Here is a 19,163-nt window from a genome sequence, read left to right on the forward strand (position 1 = left end):
GGCATTTGTTTTTATTATAAAGGTGTAGCCCATAATAGTTTATGACGTAACCATTTTTTTTAGAAATCAGAAAATGTGCATGTAATTTGAGATATTCATCATTGAATTTTAATGGTGATATTGAAACTGATTGTGCCCGGCTCGCGAAAAACACTACCGTTTTGTTACGTCAGACCAGAAGTTGCCGTGACAGGGAGGTGATGAAATTTGAATCAAGCCGTGTTGAACCAGAATCTGGTCACGAAAAACAGCGGGTAGTCTGAAATACACAAGCAGATCTCGTTTTTTGCGTGTGATGTGGAGTGCTTATCTGTTTCTTAAACTGTGCAAAAAACTCTTTTGCCTGTCGGGAAGTAGAAGTTCCGCATGGCTGCCCCTTAGTTTTATGCTTTACAAATAAAGAAAAGTGGGATATTGTGGTTTTCTTGTGCACAGCCCAAAAGGAACAGATAAGCACAAAACATCAAACGCAGACATAAGGCTATCTGCTGGTGCAAGTGAGATGACTTGTGCTATCCATGACACTATACGGCCGGGAAGTTCCGTTCTGATGTAACAGAGTGGCCGTGTTTTCTGTGCTCCGGCAGCAGTTAGCTTCGACATCACTATGAAAAATTCTATGATGAATACCTCAAATCACATACGACTTTTATGATTTCTAAAAAAGGGGTACGCCATAATTGTCCTGGGCTACAACTTCCTAATGTAAACAACTGCCCCAAAATCAGTAATTAAAAACCTAATTTATTATTTTTGTGAACTAGTCATTTTAATGTCATTTTAGCTTTGGCAAAGTATTTCCGCCTCGACGTAGAGTTCGTGTGTGAAAACGACAGGAGCCTGGCAGTCATAGGATTCTTAATAAAAATCTGTATTGTCTAAAAGAAAAAGACCCTTTATATAAACATATGCATGTCTGTCCTTAACACGCACCCGTGAATACAGCCTGAGTGTACAATGTTATATACAACATTAGGCCACTTTCTGGCACGACTGACAAGATAATCTTATTGCATGATTTGAATTGCACAAGGGATCAAACTCCTCCATCATGAGTTTATTAAGCAAGGTGGGCACAGTGAGTTAATGATTGGTCATCATAATTTGCTTGAGGTTTACGAACATGTCATTTTTCTTTATGCCTACAATCCCAGGTACTATAGATGCCAAAAAATTCTATATGGGTATATTCATTTTACAGGGCACTGCATATAATTTTATTAAACATTTTATGCTATTTTTCATTTGGACATGCTGTAACAAGCTATTGTACTGCTGGGAAATTATTGGCAGTATGAAAAACCTAAGTAATGCTTAGACAGCCATGCAATTTCATAGTACAGTTGGCTCGTTTTAGGCATATGCTTCTGGGTGTATAGGTCTGTAAAAAAAAAAGCAAGCTTGTAATTTACTAAAAAAAAATTGAGAAGTATACTTGCATCTATGCATGGTACCACAGAGCCGGATCTTGTAATGGGTGTGCCTTTTGTGTCAGCATGGGGGGCTCTGGTTAATTCAATGCAGTACCCTTTACATGACTGTGGGGTGTGCCTTGAAGTCATATAAGCCTTTATTTTTTAAATTGAAAATGTCACCCTGAATCCCGCGTGCCATGAGCTTTACAAGAATCTGAGCTGTAAACAGAACTTGAAGTTTGATATATAGGTAATACAAGGTGTAAAAATATGCTGATCTAATGTTTAATTCAAACTGGACCCCATGTCTTAAAATTTCTTGCTATTGTCATGACTAGCTCAAGGTTGCAGCATCCAGGCCTTAGGCTTTGGATGGCTAAACTCTTAACATTGCGTGCATGCCTGATAAATCTCTGAGGGTCATATTGTTATCTTTTGTTAAAGTTTACCATTTATTGTTGTAATGGCTATTGCTATCTGTTGAGTGGAGTGCTGTGCATTATGTATCTTCGCTCATTTATGAGACTTGGCCCCTTGTCATTCATTATTATTCTTGTTTCTGAACAGTTTACTCTCCTGACATGCCAAAACGGTTGCCAATTCGGGACATAGTGAGTGGCCTGCTGAGCAGCCTGGGCACGGCCATCCGCTACTGGCTGCATTACACTGTGGTGGCCTTTGCTTGGCTAGGCATAGTGCCCCTTACAGCCTGTGAGTGTCGCATTCTTTTTGTTTAGTACATGTGTATTTAACACAGGATACAGTCAACGTCCGATTTTTTGGACTCCCTAGGGACCGCGAAATCGTCCGAAAAATCGGGCAGTCCGGAAAAACGAATTCATGCTTTTTTATCCCACTCAAGCGATCAAATCGCCACAGCCACGTCCGAAATAGTTTTAATGCCTCTCAGCACACTTATCAGGCATTTTGGTGCACGTCCAGGCTCTCGCAAATACATTCGGTAACTGCCGCGAAGCGCCCTTAACTATGTGCCAACCGCCACCTGCAAATTTGTGTGTCATGATGAGCGCCACTGATAGGCCTCCCAAGCTCGGCCAGGGGGGCCGCTGCGTCGCACGCGTTTCGCCGCCTTTCTTGCAAAAACCGGTCGCTTCTCTCCCCGCACCTGCCTTTTGACAGCGCTGTCTCAGCACGTTCACGCACCCTGCACGCGCTGTTGTCTGCTCGCCGTGCACATGCAGCTTCACGTGCCGCTTGCTCTGAAGGTTTAGAAAGATCCCAGAGATGGAAAAAACGTTTTCACGGTGGGAATCACAGCAGAGGAGGATGGTTGATTGACCACCTTGCAGGAGGATCGAAAGGTGGGCCAGTTGGTAATTCATTTTCTTCGTTCAGCGAACTGGGAGCGCGGAAAATACACAAAGGACGAAGCGAAGAAAATGAGCGCTCGTCTTATGTGGTTCCTCGCTTCGTCCTTTGTGTATTTTCCGCGCTCCCAGTTCGCTGAACGAAGAAAATGATTGACCACCTTTTCGGGACCGAGCAGGTCGTCACGGACGATGCTGTTTGTGCGATCGCTACGTGCGTGCCGATGCTGAACGGGCACATTTCTTTGACATGAATAGGGAGCTGACTGCGCGAGTTCTGTAATTATGTTACCGGTAAAACGCACATTCGTTGCGGCAGTCGTGTCTACTTGGAGCTATCAGCAAACATCCAGCACGCTTTCGCGTGCGTTTTCTATTGATAACTTTTCGATTGCTTGGATGCCAAGTTTGTCGTGCGACTTTAAATTTATTATGAGCTTAGTGTGAAGAACATAAATTTACATCTGCCCTGTTGAGTCACTGGCTGCATCGCAATGTGCAGTGTTCAGTTTCGTGGGAGTTTCAGTTTTGCCGAGGTTTGCATCGGATGACAACAATGTTGGATCGCAAGTTTAATGCCACCTTGGATTTTTTTAGAGCTCGCTTTGACAACATAATGATACGCGCAAAAAAATAAATATTTCATGCCCACTTCGACCATGCATGTTTCTTGTAGAGGCGTGTTTCATTTCGAATAATATCGACGCCTGATCATGCACAGTGTTCGCTTATTCGAATGTCGCTTTGGTTGTTTCGACAGCTCGCTTAGCCAGCATCATACTATACAGGGGTGTAGCCAAGGGGGGGGGGGGGGGGTTGGGGGGGGTTCAAACCCTCCCCGAAAATTTTCAATTTTGCTTGCGTATATGTACACGCACACGTACAAATGCACGCACGAACATACATAAAGTATGGTTGGACCCCCCCCCCCTCCCCACGAAAAAAATTTCTGGCTACTCCCCTGATACTATACAATACCCACTGGGATCGCGCATGTTTATGATTATGCCGAGATTTGTGCCCGATGATAAGCGCATCTGAATTCGCGAAGCCATCGAAAATTTAATTGCCGCCTTGGTTCTTTCTTCAGCTCGTTTCCAAAGCGGCAACTGTATATTGCCCGTGGCTCACGCGCATGCAAGGCTTTATATTACGTGCCGAACGCATGACATTATTACGAGGCACGCCGTGGTGGGGGGCTTCGGATTAATTTCGGACACCTGGGGTTCTTTAACGTGTACGTATCTCTAAGTACGCCGGTGTTACTGCATTTCGCTCCCATCGAAATGCAGCTGCCGTATGCGTGAATCGAACCCATGACCACGATCTTATCAGCGCAACACTTCAGCCTGCTAAGCAAATCACGGCGTGTCGCATGCAAGGCCAATATAAATGCTCGGTGCAAACATGCAGCTTAATTCTGTTTACAGGGAGCCACGACGGGAAATATACCGCAATCAGCTTAATTAAACACTTAGTACTCACGGTACGTTATTTAAACTGTGGTGTAATAAGCCCACATGCTCCGTTGCTGTCACATTACAAATGGTTGACTCGGAAAGCCAGCGTGCAATCTCGAAACGTACAGCGGCTGTCTATTTGTTGTAGCTTCGGTTCACAAACGCACTTCTTTTTCAAATGAGCACGATCATCCCGTTTCTCCCCGTTAATAGTTCGTAATACTGTGTACGACAAAAATTGCTTCAAGGTGACAAGACCGCGAAAGCATCGCGGCGAACTGCCATAATCCACTCTTGACGCCTCTGCTCCTCGCACTGCTTGCATTGGAAACGGTAGAACATGACAGGAAGTTTCCGGCTCTTCTTCATTTTCAAACTTTTGTGACAGTTCACAATGCAGCAGGACTGCATGCCTTCTTTTGAGTACGACGAAGGAAGGGCACCCATAGCGTGAAAAATTCGAGATAAAAGCCCCGGGGAGCACGTTCTCCGCGCCCGCAATGGGAAAACCAAGCAAGAGCGACCCGTCCGAGCTACTGGAGCTTTCCCCTCTCTCCGCTGGGTCGGCAGACGGCGCTGCACAAGCTTGAGCGTTGGAGGCCTATACCAGCGAAGCGTGGAATAGATTACTGCTCTCTCGCATGGAGCGTTTGGAAACGCGTTGACGCGGAACACAAAGACTGTGGCGGAAGAGCGGTCGACTCGTCCGACTTTTCCCGATGCGCACACACATTGCCGAATCTCCGCCTATACGCAGCATTTGCTGCAGTGTGAAGCCGATCGTTTCTAGTTGTGTCATTGTGTCAAATTGACGCCGTCACTGTACCAGAGCACTGCACGGGCCCGGGCCGGCCCGAAAGCCCGGGCCCGGCCCGCGGGCCGGGCCGGGCCGGGTAAGGGGTTGTTGGATTGGGCCCGGGCCGGGCTTGGGCCCATGATCTTCGGGCTCGGGTCGGGCTCGGGCCTGAGCCAGGCCCGTGTTAGGCCCGGGTCACATACGTATATGTGTAATTGCGTGTGTACGTTGTGTGGCTTCGTTTTTGTTGTTTTGTGGGGTTTAACTTCCGGAAGGGACCCAGGCTATATGAGACGCCGTCGTTGAGGGCTCCGGGTAATTTAAACAACCTGGAGTGCATTGGCGTGCACAGAAATTGCACAGTACAAGACGTCTACAATTTTGCTCCATCGGTATGCTACACTAGGTTTCAAGAAACGCCTAATATAAGTTTCCGCCATTATAGTGAGTGAAAGACTTTCTTGGGGACCGTGTAAGGAAAGCAACGATAACCTGCCTAGATTAGTGTATATAAGATGTACGCGTTCGTATCTAGGGAAACATTTCGAGTATGCAGATATGCTCGCATGCCCGTAGACTGGCCAACACGACTTGTGAGTCATTAATATCTCAGGAGCTGTTTTTTGTGCATTTTGAGTGCAAGATGCGGAGCGACTCTTATCACAGGGCGAACGCCGTTGTTGATTTTGCCATTACTAGTGGCGAGGCGCCAGACCATAGAGACACTCGTTTCCTCGAGTGTGGCTCACAACTGGAGTGATCAGGCTAGAGAAGCGATCCGGGAGTCTGGGAGTAACCAACACGCAGACTGATTAGTTTTATTTAAAGCACCCTTTATTCAACACACCGTTACTGCACACGTCTGACACGAGGACGGTGACTCGCTCGTTAATGGGTGTGCCTTGCTTTGACAGATCTATGGCACTGCGGTAGCGGTGACTCGGGGAAGAAGGGTGGGACAAAGAACCTTGTTGTTTTGAGCACGAAAACGTAGTGTAGATTGGGTGCAGTTGCCTGCCGAGGAGTCAACACGACAGCTTTAATTTATGTAACGCTGCCCAGCCTGGTGTAATCCTCCCAGAAGCAGCTAGAGCATGTTTTTTTTTTTCATTGCATTGTGCAATAGATGAAGTTTGCAGGAGACTTGCTATTTTTCCTCAACAGCCCTAGCTCGTATGCAGTTGATGTAGACTCAACCTAAAAATGTCTGCCATGCCTTTTTTCTCCACTTTATGCAGGTATTATATCTTGTAGTTGTTCTTTGAAATGCAAAAATGAGATGGCGTGGTTAGCACTGCGTGCGTACATGAAAGAGCCAGCTATGACTCCCAATTATATTTTATATTGCCCTGCAATCATTTCGCAAGAGTGTTACGCGCGGAATTCACCGAAAGTATACACAGTGCCAGTGAAAGTCGTGACACTGAAAGAAGTTCCTAAAACAATCTCTAGAAAATATAATTTGTGCGGCAGGTATCTTCACAATAACCGAAGGTTGGACAGTGCCTCCTTTATGCTCAAGGCATAACTAGCTGAAACGGGCCGGGCCGGGCCGAGCCCAAACCTTTCGGGCCCGGGCCGGGTACGGGCCACATTTAAGAACACCGGGCCGGGCTCGGGCGGGCTGGAGCATTGCATTTTCGGGCCGGGCCGGGCCCGGGCCGGAAAAATCGGCCCGTGCAGTGCTCTACACTGTACTGTTGCTGTACCGTATGCATGCATTTGTCATGAAAGGGTTCGTGATGCCTACTCCATTCCTCGGACCGCACACTGGCGCGGCAATGGCGAGCTGGTTTCGTTCGTGAAGGCAACGCGTCTGTGCGGTGCACTTAGCGGTCTCGCTCAAAGAGGCAGCATGAATGGTGGCGCGGCGCGTTTGGGTTCTCGCTTATTAAATGCGTGCAGTACGCATGCAACTGCGCTAGGCCACATGCACTACCGAGCAGTTAACTGATGATGCTTATCGTAAGGGTTGTCAGCGATTAAGCCACGCTGGCGCGTTTGCCACCTGCCGCCATCACGCCTCCATGCATTTCCGCTGCTTATCCGTAAAGACATCTCCGCACGGTGCCGTGATAGCGGCCCCTTTGAATTTCTGGTCTGCTTCACCCCGTAACACTTCCGCAATGCGGCAAAGCTTACTTTCACGGACTCTGATACTGTCGCACACAGATTGACTCGCGAAAGCGCTGGTTCAAACCTATCAGATGATAGACACGGCAGAGGTGGGGGCTTCAATTAATGCCTTTCGCACGCGTAATTTGGGCAAAAAGTCCGAAAAATCAGACGCCGAAGAGTTTCAGCATCCGAAATTTCGGACGTTCTTATGCATTGACGTCTATGGGGCTGGTGACTGTGCCGCGAAAGCGTTCGAATTTTCGAGCATGTCCGGAAAATCGGGCGTCCGAAAAATCGGCAGTTGAATGTATAGTGATTGTTGGTCAGTGTTGATACTCCTACTTATATATGCAAAAAGACCTTTCCAAGCCAACTGACCTCGAGTTCTCATTTGGTTCACTTGTGAGTCAAGTTGAAACATCACAAATTGACACTTGAAGTGAAATTAATGTTTAAGTTTGTTGCAGTTGCAGCTCTTTTTACAAGACTTGCATTTTAAGGTAGTTATTCTTAGTCTCAAGATCTCTACCATTGTGGCCAGTTCCATTTATTAAACTAAGTAAATTTAGGCTTGGCATTTATTCTTTTCAATTCTGGAAAATAACAAACTAGCCTTTGGCTAAGGATTCAGATGCATTAACTGCAGTTCTATTTTTGTAAATGGTTTTATGTCAGTAAAGATGAGATGAAAGTATTTTGGACTGGATCTTAGCTTTCACATCCAAGTATTATCTTTTTTTTTTTCTCTATTCTTTTCACCTTTCAATATTCAATGACTGCAGTTATCACCAGCACTGACTGCTCAGTGTGATTGATGAGGATTGAATAGACACAAGGAAAACTAATTGCACGAGACACAACTTCTGTTGTAAATCTTTCAAGTAGAGTGTAGTGGACATTTTGTTATGATGCTTGCCTCTGGGCCCTGGTTCGTGTGCAGATCATTATGTGCAAGTGGCGCCATTGTCAAAGGTTGTGAATCATGTGATTAATCCAATCAGTTATTATAATAAGTTCAAGCAAATGTTGCAGATTGTTTAGAACTCGTCATCAAAAAACTTTTTTATTGAAGTACAGCCCCTCATTAGCCAGAGGTCGAATGCCTGCCATTCACAATAGCAATTGGCATGTCAACGAGGCTACGAGTATGCTGGTGGCTGATTGTGAACAGCACTTGCATATCAAGCTTTGTGAACACTGGCTAAGATTTTTTCTTCATTGTATATACAGTGCATGTATTTTTAGCCCATTTTCAGCTATATTTATGTTTGAGAATATATAATCAGCCTAAAATTTGAAACTTACATTTTGTATTGTGCTTTCTATCAATTTTCGTCCTGTGTTATCTGAAAGGAGTTTATTATTGATAACTACTTTTGTTACTTCATCTGGAGGAGTTTTGTTGTTTGTGCTGTAACTTTTGCCATTCCCTGTTTTATGCAGGTCGCATATATCGATGCCTATTTACTGGATCTGTGAGCTCACTCTTAACATTGCCTTTGGATATGCTTTCCACGTGAGTGTCTGTTTTGTTCTTTTGTAATTGTCAAAAGGGACAGATTTCCCAGATTGCAAAGTAGAACAGGTAGCAGTTTTGAGCGTAAGCATTTGTGTGTTAACTTGCTTTGAGAATTGTGATTCGGTTTGGTACTTGGTTTCAGTTTCTCTTCATACAGAATGCAGCTAGGCTAGATTCCATACCGTACTTACACAATTGTAGGTCGACCCATTTTATCTAAATTTTAAATCCGAAGTTGGGGGGTCGACTTACAATCGAAACTGAAACTAGAGCCGTCAGTTACGCCGGGTCAAATGAGAAATCAGGGACGTTGTGGCATGATTACGACATTATGTTTGCATTTCGGCTCTACCAGTAACATATACAGTATTTTCTGGCGTATAATTTGCACCCTCATCAACACTTCCCAAAAAATTTTCTAAACATGATACCTGAATATTGCCGTGAAGCTAACTTCCTTGCAAAGCTGTGAAGCACTGCCGTGAAGTCGCCTTTGCACACCAGAATTCGCATTTTTTGTCTTGACATTACAAAAAATGTTTCGGGGCTAGTTGGTGATACATTCTTAAAATACTCCAGCACTTCATTTTGCGAGGACAGCACAGAGAAGTGTGTGACAGGATGAGTGCTAACTTCAACTATGAAGTTGGCGCCTGTCCCGACGCCATGGTTGGAGTCAGTTCTTTATTTATTTATCATTCTTTTGACGTGCTATTTTGGTTGGTCGACCTATATTCAAGTTGACTTACAATCGTGTAACTACGGTATTTGCATTGGTTGAATTTATGGTTCGGAGAACATTTGGAAAAACATGTTTGCACAAGCAAGCACAGTTGTCAGATTTATTTTTGTGCAATAGTACTACAGTCGAACACGGATATATCGAACCCACATATATTGAATTTTCAGCTATATCGAACTCGTAAATTATCCCCTTGAAAATCCTTTGTAAAAGTATAGAAATTCGCACATCTATATCGAACGGTATTTTTACCCGTCATCGGATATATCGAACGCCGCGCGAGCTGGAAGGCGCGCTTCGGCACTCGCTGAGCTCCGCGACCTTCGCGGCACCGCGCCTCAGCAGACACCCGAAACACTTGAAAAACGTGAGGGTGAGAGGGCTCGGGCTGTACTCCTGCTGGACGCATTCTCCAACTGGTGGAACAGCTTTTTTTTTTCTCTCTCTCTTTCTCCTATGCTCTCCGCGTTACCGTCGGCTCAGAGAGCAGGAACGAAGGAGCCGGCGGCCTCCTCCTTTGGCCTTTTTTTTGTTGCTGTTTTGTGAGTTTTGATCAGCGAACCACAGCCCGCCCCTTTCATATTTGCTCAGCCAACCACAGCTCGCGCCTTTTGTACATCGCTGCTGCCCTCGCAGGTAGCCCGGGCGCCCGGGTAGCCATCGCCGCCATCTCGACTGATCGCGAGCGCTTTGTTGGCGGAGTTCACTTCCGTGAGTTGTTGCATACCACCGCATTCCTCTTTTGCGTGCCTGCTCCCCTGCAAGCTCCAAAACATCGAGCTGAAGTTTCTGCTGGCCAACATGACAGCGAAGCTGCAACTGCTCGATCAGGGCATCATCAATTCCTTCAAGGTGGGCTGAAGGTTGACCTGCTTGGTGCCATTAAAATGGTGACGGGTGCCTGGTAAGACGTGAAGACGGACACAGGGGCCAACTGCTTCCAGAAGGCAGGCTTCGTGACGGCGGAACTTGCGGAAACCAGTGAAGACGGCGACGACAAGCGCATAGACGACGCATTTCACAAGTTGTCATCCCTCTTCCCGGCTGCCATTCCACCCGAAGTGTCTGCGGACGATTTTGAGGAAGCGGACTGCAATGTTCAGGCTGTTGCAAGCCTCGCTGACGAGGACATAGTAGCTGTGGTTGCAGGTACCCAGGATGCCCAGGCCGACAGCTTAAAGGGACCGACAACTGCCCACAATATGAAATGAGTTGACTCCACTGATGTAAAGATTGTCCGTCGCACTGACTCAAATCAACCCTGTTTCTTTCGCGAGAGATGGATTTATATTTTTATTTCTTAATTGAAAGTCGTGAAAAATGACCTGTGGCGCCTCTGGCGGCAAAAACATAAATGATCCGATGAAGACGGCCACGTGACCGTTGATTGCTGTACGCAGTCGACGATTTTTTTGTTAGTATTGAAATATTGTTTGTTTATTTACATTAAAAGGTATTACTCCATAATAATGTACATATAGGCCTGCGTTAGTAGTATGCATTAAAGTGGCGCTGCCTTCGCGTGACGTAATGATCCCATCCTCGTCAGCGCGTCTTGAGCAACTTTTCAGCGTGCTCATGCAACCGTGCACGCAGCTTCCAGGTCGCTAAGATTTTTGAGAGACATAGTTTTGCTACCTACACTTCGTCTCAGAAATGACGCGCGCTGCTACTCGGTGCGGCCGTGCATATGCACAGTTACGTTTTCGATTACTTGGCTTGGCTCGTGTATCGAGAGAGTAACAACGCCGGGACAAGACATCCATGACACAGGCGCAGGCAACCTTGGGCGCAGGCGCACACAACACTGTACAAATACCGGGAAGGTGTATAAAGCTACACATCTCATTGTAACAGCTTGCTATTTTCAAAAATGGTTGGAAAGCTCAAAATAAAGGTGGCTAAGCATAGTTACAGTAACTCCTGCGAAAGCAGAACAACGACAGCTTTCGCAAGGGCTAGCGGCATCGCTATCAATTCTCAGCGTTGCTGGAGCAAGCCTCCATGCGTGTTTGGAGCCTTTCAGATCGAAAAATACTGCTTATAAAATAACTACGTGCTTTTCGGATAAACCACTGCAGCTACAAACGCTACAAAGGGTTAGCTTCCTGTCGCACCGTAAAAAACTGTGTCGAGAAAAATCAGTTGTCGGTCCCTTTAAGTGGCGACGAAGATCGTCTGGACGAGGCGGCGGCTACACGCGCGTACTCCGCCGCTGAAGTGGCGGCAGCATTCGGCTCAATTTTTTTGCGGCCGGGCTGTCACACCTGGACCGGGCTGTCACACCTGGACCGGGCTGTCACACCTGGACCTGGGCTGTCACACCTGTGAACCGGGCTGTCACACCTGGACAGCCTTGATAAGATCGAGGCCAGCGTCTTCAACTTCATTTCGAAGACGAAGAAGCAGGCCAAGATAAGCGATTTTTTTTCACGCAAATAAAACACTCTGTTGCATTGTGTGTGTGGAATTAGTTGTCATTCTTGAATGCGCCGATTGTAGGTGATCGTCCGCCACAGGTAAGGTCTTGGGGCCTGTATTTTTTTATATCAAACTAATTCGCGATCCCCTTCGAGTTCGATATATCCGTGTTCGACTGTACAATGTTCCTGACATAGCTACGTTCAATGAAGGTGCCATTGTGGGCTGATGATTGGCAGTACCTTTTTTTTTTTGCAGTGAAGTTTTTTTGGTTTTTTGTTTTCATTACTTTGAACAGCTGTTCATAAATGTTTACTGCTTTCGTTTCTGATCTAATGCCATGCAAACGTTAGTGTTTTCATCACATGCGAACAATAATGTTGTCTTCTAACATTTCTAACGCAGGTATGTGTGTGTGTGTGTGTGTGTGTGTGTGTGTGTGTGTGGTTTCTCAATTTTCTTTCCTTCCTGTTAAAAACAGTGAAAAAAAAAAAACAAATAAAAACAGGAGAAACCTTAAAAAATTGTTACGTTATACATAGTGAGAAGCTTTGTACAATATCACATTTTCATGTGTTCGTGTCTCACCAAAGTGATTGGACTAGGCTGTAAGCTATAAAGCAAGTAAAATGGCTTGTGGGGACCTGTTACTTGAGGTATGTGTGAAGCACAGTACAAGCTGTCAAACCTTGTGGCATTTGGAGACACTCCTATCACCATCAGTCTTCATTGATCAATGAATGTAGTTCATGGTGTGATATGTGTACAAGACTTGTTAGAACTCATTGGCACAAAGCTCCTCGAGGGCTGGAGCAGTTGCTATGAAAATAGTTCTAAATTTCTTTAAATTGTTATGCCTCCTGAATGTTCATGGAGAAAAAACCTAGGGAGAGGATTCCATTGAAGTAATCATGCCATCTTAAATCTGCTAGACGTTTTTTTTTTTCAGTTGAGTGTGTTGGCAGGTACTTCCCATTTAGACGTGGGCAGCGCTCTCTACAAGTGCTCGAGTAGCTCGGAAATTAGTATAATTTCGTGATGATTGCTAAAAGAGCGAACAGGATCAGCCTATTTTATAGATCGTAGCTGCTCTCCAGTGTCAGAAATACAGCAGACACCTTCAATATTGAGCATTGCAAAGCAAATTATGTTACATTTGTGTCTGGTGTGCTCATTTGCTGACAAGAAAAAAAAATCGGTTTGCTCTTTTCGCAGATTTTTGTTTTTCGTATTTCAATGTACTGTATGCTTGCACGCTTAATTTTATTAATTTTCGAGATGTGCATTTGTCTAGAGTTTGACTGATTGGCCATGTAGCCTGGAGCATTGACCGCTTGTTTAAAACACATTACGGTTGCTTGTATTTGCAGGGAGAACTTGCTGTCAGACAGCTTATATGGCTGTTGCATCGTTACTTGCACGCTGTGTGCCTTTATCAGCTTGGTGTGGCTACGAGAACAAGTAATTCATGGAGAGGGTCCAGACTGGCTAGAGCAAGACCCACAGGTAATGCAAGGACTGCATGTTCCTTTGGGCTCTGTATGCAGACATGTACTGTCACGCTCAATATGACTTGCAACACGGGAGTGCGTGGCCTCACGAGCTCATTGACTGCACATGGCTTGAAGTTGCCCTTATTTCTACAACTAAATGAGATTTTCTTATTGCGTATCATTGCCAAGTGACAGAACGTCATTTAGTTGTGGAAATAAAGGCTAGTGGAAGCCATACACAATCTTTGAGCTCATGAGGCCACGTGCTCCTGGTTGCAAGTCATATTGAGCACGACTGTACCTCCCTATGGTGACTCGGAGATTGTCGGTTGCTTTTAATATTGAGAAGTGACATATGTTTCTGTGAGAAATGCCCTAGTGGATAGGGAGTTCTGTTTTTAATTCAGGCTACAGTGCAACCCAATTTACACAAGTTTCATGATCCATAAATGTGTACCTAAGGTTGTATGACTGTGAAGAAGTAATTAGTTGTTGGGCTTGGCTTTGCACAACATTTGCGTGTGGTTGTGGAACCTTAAACACATTTGAGTCTTAGTATGTCAAAATACTGTATTGACATGGATATAGGGCAGTTGGGGACTTTTTGTTTACGAGATTTCAGAGATGCTTTTGGTCCTTATCTCGTTTACTTAACAGCAGCAGGCTGTTGCAGCAGACACCGCTGGCTTGCTCGCTTGCTTCCTCTTTGTATAATGGTGCTATGTTTTCAAAAGCAAGTTCTTCACAATAACACAGCATTGTGTGGAGCTGGTGAATTATAGTAGCCTGCTGCATTGTCCAAGATGTCCTCACAGACGTTGCCCCCTCTCCGAGGGTCTGCATGGTGCACAAGATCCCGTACAAATGGTCAAGTGGGAATGTTTCAGCGGCTTAATGTTCAACATTTGAACATTGAATCAAGCATTGTGCTAATTTGTAAATTCTAATATTTTTCAGATGGCTTCTTGATACTACATATTGTCAACTGTGTGAGATGAAACATTTAATTGAAGCAAAAATGCAGTAACTTTGTATGCAGAGAGCTCCAATAACTAGTCCGAGCGATCTGCATATGAAGAGGCACACTCCCTCTTCATTCAGAGGGGATGGAAAGGACTCTCTCATGCCATCCCCTCTAGCCCATTCCTGGTTACGCCGATAGATTGAAAGAAAAAAGCACTTGCCATTAGCATACCAGCAACAAATTCCACTGCATTAGGCATTGTTTTTGTATAGTGAACCATTATTTGTCGTAAGTTCAGTTCTAGGTTTTTTAAAATTATGTGCCGACACTGCACAATCATTCCAGAAAATTCATAGCATGGTATCTCATGAGAGGTTGCGGTTGGCTATATTGATTTTTTAACGCATACTACTCTACTGACAGTGCCAACTTGGTGCTGACATTTAGGTGTGAAGCAGCAGTGCAGCAGACTTGGTACGTGAATGTAAATGCCATTGAAACTGTGCTTATGCATGTGTGCTGTGTCTTCATGAAAGACCATACAATTGCCTCGGAAGACAATTTTTGGCATCTTCTTAATGTTCAGCTCGAGAGGTGTACTGTCTAAGGAAGATTCTGACATTTCTGTGTTACTTAAGTCTTTCATTTAGATTTTTTGCTTTGCCAATGCGTGCTGCCTGACAGTCAGAACATTAGACTTATAGATGACCCATTGTGGAAACTTGGCAGCACAAAGAAACGGGACACAGAAAGTGCGGGACACAAAGAGCGGTTTGTGTCCCACTCTTTCTGTGTACCATTTGTTTGTGCTACCAAGTTTCCACAATGAATCTATACCAACTAGCCCGCCTATCAACCCTTCTGTGATAGACGACCACTTGGGCTCCTTCTCTCACTGTATATGGTCCTTGGGTTTTGGTAGAAGGTTTAATGTGTTTGTTGGTTTGTAACGACCTTTAAACATTTAAAGTTTGCCTCATGGCTTCGCTGGTACCTTTGCCATGGGAGTGTGATGTTTGTTTCTGGGAAAGGGGTCATTCTTGAAGTTTATTTGTTTCTTGCTGCCAGATCGCTTTCAAAATGAAATTACATGGGTTGCTGTTCTTTTCTTTTTTTTTTTTGAGTTCAGTTCAGTGATACGGTTCTTCTTTCATCTCTCTTTGTCAAGAGTCTATGACCTTGACTGTGAGCAAGTTATTTTGACTGCAGTCAAACATGAATGTATTGAATCATTCACTATACTGAACAGTTCTAACATCCCCTTGGAAATCTTATTCAAAAGTATAGCACTCCATGTTTACAGTTGATGAAGCTTGACCTCAACATTCGAAATATTTGAGCACTCTGCTGGGCTGCACCCTTGCAAATGTTTTAACTGGTGCGTGATCAAAATTTGATGTGCATTTGATTTTTATCTCGTAAATCAGCACTAATGTAAGGTTTACGCTGCACACATTAAAGTGGGCATATGTTGAATTCAGGGTCATGCTAGAATAGTGGGCAAATGCAGCCAAATGAATCGGCAGTGTGTGTTGAAGCTTTTTCTTCATTTTATTTAGCTGGACCAATGAGATAATTAGACCAATTTCGTTAATCCCATTAGGCTTGAATTGACAGAATTCGACAAAGTGGCAGACAAAGTGGCACTGTTTTGGCCAATGCTGTCGAACAGGGAATTGAATCTGAAGAACATTGTAAGCCATGGAGAAAAATGACCAAGATGTGTGCCTCAGAATACGGATAACTCGCACAAGAGGGATAATTGCTCTCTATCATGATGGATTATCCGTAGTATGCTTCACCGCAACACAAACACATAATGCAGTGAAGAATACTAATAGCAGAGAGGACTAGCAGTGTGCAGTGAAGCATACTACCTGCAACTGTTTGTTATTGGAAAGTAGGGGTGAGTGAATATGCGAGTTTTGAATTTGAATCGAATAATACGTAATCGAATAATTTGATTCGACTTTCGAATAGCTACTATTCGAAGTTTTGAATAATTTGACAGGATGAATATCTAAACCACAGCAAAGGCCAATGGTGCAACTTGGTTAAGATGGGTGGCTAAAACTAATGCTAACGTCGTTACAGTAGGCCTTCCGTTAAAACTCGCACCGATATCCTAGTTCAAAAGCGAGCATTCGTTTATTTTCAAGGAGATTATGTCATTTCTGCACATAAAGGCCTTATACCTTATAGTCAAGAGACTCAGAAATGCTTCAATGAGCTCCTGATCCCAAAAAAGATTGATCCTTTGAAATACTGTGAAAGAGGATGGAGCTGCACTTTATCCAGGTATCGCCAAAATTTCTTTGTGATACCTCCCCGCCCCTGCTACTGAGGTGCCCAGTGAGTGCATGTTTTCAACTGCAGGAAATGCCGTAACATCACGGCGAGAGAGCCTGAAGCAATGTGTTGTGGAGCAGATTGTGTTTCTGCATGACAGTTTTGTATCTTTCGGTAGAAGTCACTCACTGCATTATGTGCCTGAGGACATAAGCAGATTTCATTTCTTTGTTCTTTCTTTCAATTTTCAAAAAAAAAAAATCTTTAGTACTCGATATTCGATTCGATATTCGATGTTTTTGGCTACTATTCGGCACTATTCAATTCGAATTCGATTTGAGACAAAATTTCACTACACATTGGCACACCTCTATTGGAAAGTGGTCCACTACAGTGCTTCAAGAACATGAAAAGGCCTTTCAATCTAACACGCATGTTCCACAAGAAAGTGCGGTGGATAAACTAATGCAATTTTTTATGCCTTTGACGTGGAATTACCCCCTTAACCGTTTTGTTTTTTGAAAGCTTTTCTGTCTAAACAGTTTTTTTTTGATATGAGATTGAATATTCTGCTTCTAAAAAGCGTGTTTTGGTTGACGAAAAAAATTGAAGTGTGTATTAAGTCAAATTAGCATAATGAAGTTTATTGTTCCGTTGCATATAAGTCTCTTTCACAATTAGTGAAACAATGTCTTCGTTGAGAAACTGGTGAATATAACAGGTCAAGTCACCAGGCGATGTTATATGGAATGCCTTAGGGAACGCCCAGAAACTGGAACTGAGGGGGCTTGATGGCGATGTTCAGGTCAAACTCCCTCCATTGACGCGCACTCATGATGATGTCCTCTGAGCAGTCTTCCTCGTCTGATGAACTGCTAATACCGATATCATCATCACTATTGCTGTCGCTTCCAGAAACAAAGTAAACTTCGATGTCTGAATAATTACCGCCTGAAGAGCTGGACGATGACTTAAGGCTTCCATCGAAAAAGCCAGCAAGGCTTGACCCTGTCAAGCCTTGCTGGCTTTTAGTTCATTGTCCACGACATCGCTTGTATGTTGAAACAAATTTGATTTGATTTGATTTCATTCTGTGAAGATGCACGAGCAACGCATGCGTCACCTTCACTGGATGCCATTTTCTAAACACAAGTCGCGAAAAAATGTGAAATGACGGTTAAAGTAAAAGAAATTGCCAAGGAAGTTCTGCCATCTGTGAAGAGACACGCAAAACTAGCGTGGAAACGAGCAAGTCTCGTGCAAAACGCTTATAGGGAGTTGGTATCTGAAGCGGATTAGACACACTCGTCCAAAACGGTTTGGGCACAGTTTGGCAAAGACGAGCTGTGCTCGTCCTAAATGGTTAAGGGATAAAAGAAACATAATGGTAAATTTCCGTGTTTCACAATCACAAAAGGCTGTCTGAGGCTTGCAGAGTTTTTAGGTCTGCTACAGATAGGCTTCTTTCAAAATTTTAATTATTCATATATCGAACTATTTCACAAACTTTCAAGTTCGATGTATCCGGGTTTGACTGTGCTTGCAGTTAAAACGTAACCTTAGCTAGCACGCACGCTTTATAAGTTACGGAGGTGAAACATGATTCAGTTTGAGTATAGCTCATGCTCCTTGTATGTTACAAAGGCATTGTGGTTTGTACATGTAGTCAGTGCCGCCAAATAGTTTGGTGCACAAACCCTGTTGTTCACCCTCAACAATAGCGTTGTAGGGAAGGAAGAAATGTCTAGATGCACAAAGCATGTATTTTTTTACAGAAATCACGTATGTTGGGTGAAAAAGAGTTGCGTGACAGGTACTAGAGCCTATTACTCCTTGCTCTGCAGCTGCCACGTCTTGTTTACTTGATAGATGCAGTTAGTTACTTGATAGACACAGTTAGGCTCAACTTAGGTCAAGGAGACCAACATAATACTGTTAGACTACGAGAATTTTCAATAATCTGGAAATATAAAGGAAGAGATAAGGTTAGGGGAAGACGGGAAGGATTATTGACTTTCCTGGGAACTTTGTGTTAGGCAAGTATATTAGTTGCCCTTGTCAAAGGATTGAGGTCGGCTACATTGTAATTTGTTACACTTTTTCCTTCTAAGCATGCTGACGGTCTGGCAGAAGCTGAGCCAGGAGAAGTTGTGGGGCCACCCTTAGGGCCAGTGCCTCACCATGCTGACGAACCTCCTGCACAGGCAGATGACCACGTTGCTCAGGGTGAGTGGAGTGTCTTAGAGGTTGCTTGTAGAAGGCTCACCTACGATAATGCTACCATTTCTGTTGGGTGTGGTTCAAGTAATACCTTGTTTCACGAACCAATTCATGTGTATGCTAATAGAGATGCTTATTGAGAAAATGTTTATATATGAAAACCTTTTACACGTATCATAAAGCTTGCTTAACCATTGGTGGTCATGCATTGGGGACCCTCCTAGATCGAGAAGATATTGCTGCTGTGAGATATCAGTACTGACACATGTCTACTTGCAAGAATTGGTTTATTCTTTGTGTTTCTTGCTGGGAAGCTCGGGAACTTTTCAACAATTTCAACTACTATTGATAACCATTTTGTAGCCTTGATGTACAAGGACAGCATTTTTCTAGATGCA

The 19,163-nt window shown here is 44.1% G+C and overlaps 1 protein-coding gene across 1 annotated transcript in view; it reads left to right on the forward strand.

Annotated features, from left to right (window-relative positions):
• LOC119373804 (E3 ubiquitin-protein ligase MARCHF6) overlaps positions 1 to 19,163 on the forward strand; it is a 78,829-nt gene that overhangs the window by 16,257 nt on the left and 43,409 nt on the right. The window contains exons 4-7 of the mRNA XM_037643862.1: positions 1,983 to 2,126; positions 8,561 to 8,633; positions 13,170 to 13,305; positions 18,657 to 18,771. Of these exons, the coding sequence (XP_037499790.1) occupies positions 1,983 to 2,126; positions 8,561 to 8,633; positions 13,170 to 13,305; positions 18,657 to 18,771 (468 nt within the window). The remainder of the gene's footprint in view (positions 1 to 1,982; positions 2,127 to 8,560; positions 8,634 to 13,169; positions 13,306 to 18,656; positions 18,772 to 19,163) is intronic.

This window comes from Rhipicephalus sanguineus, chromosome 1 (assembly GCF_013339695.2).
Source record: "Rhipicephalus sanguineus isolate Rsan-2018 chromosome 1, BIME_Rsan_1.4, whole genome shotgun sequence".
Classification (NCBI taxonomy): domain Eukaryota; kingdom Metazoa; phylum Arthropoda; class Arachnida; order Ixodida; family Ixodidae; genus Rhipicephalus; species Rhipicephalus sanguineus.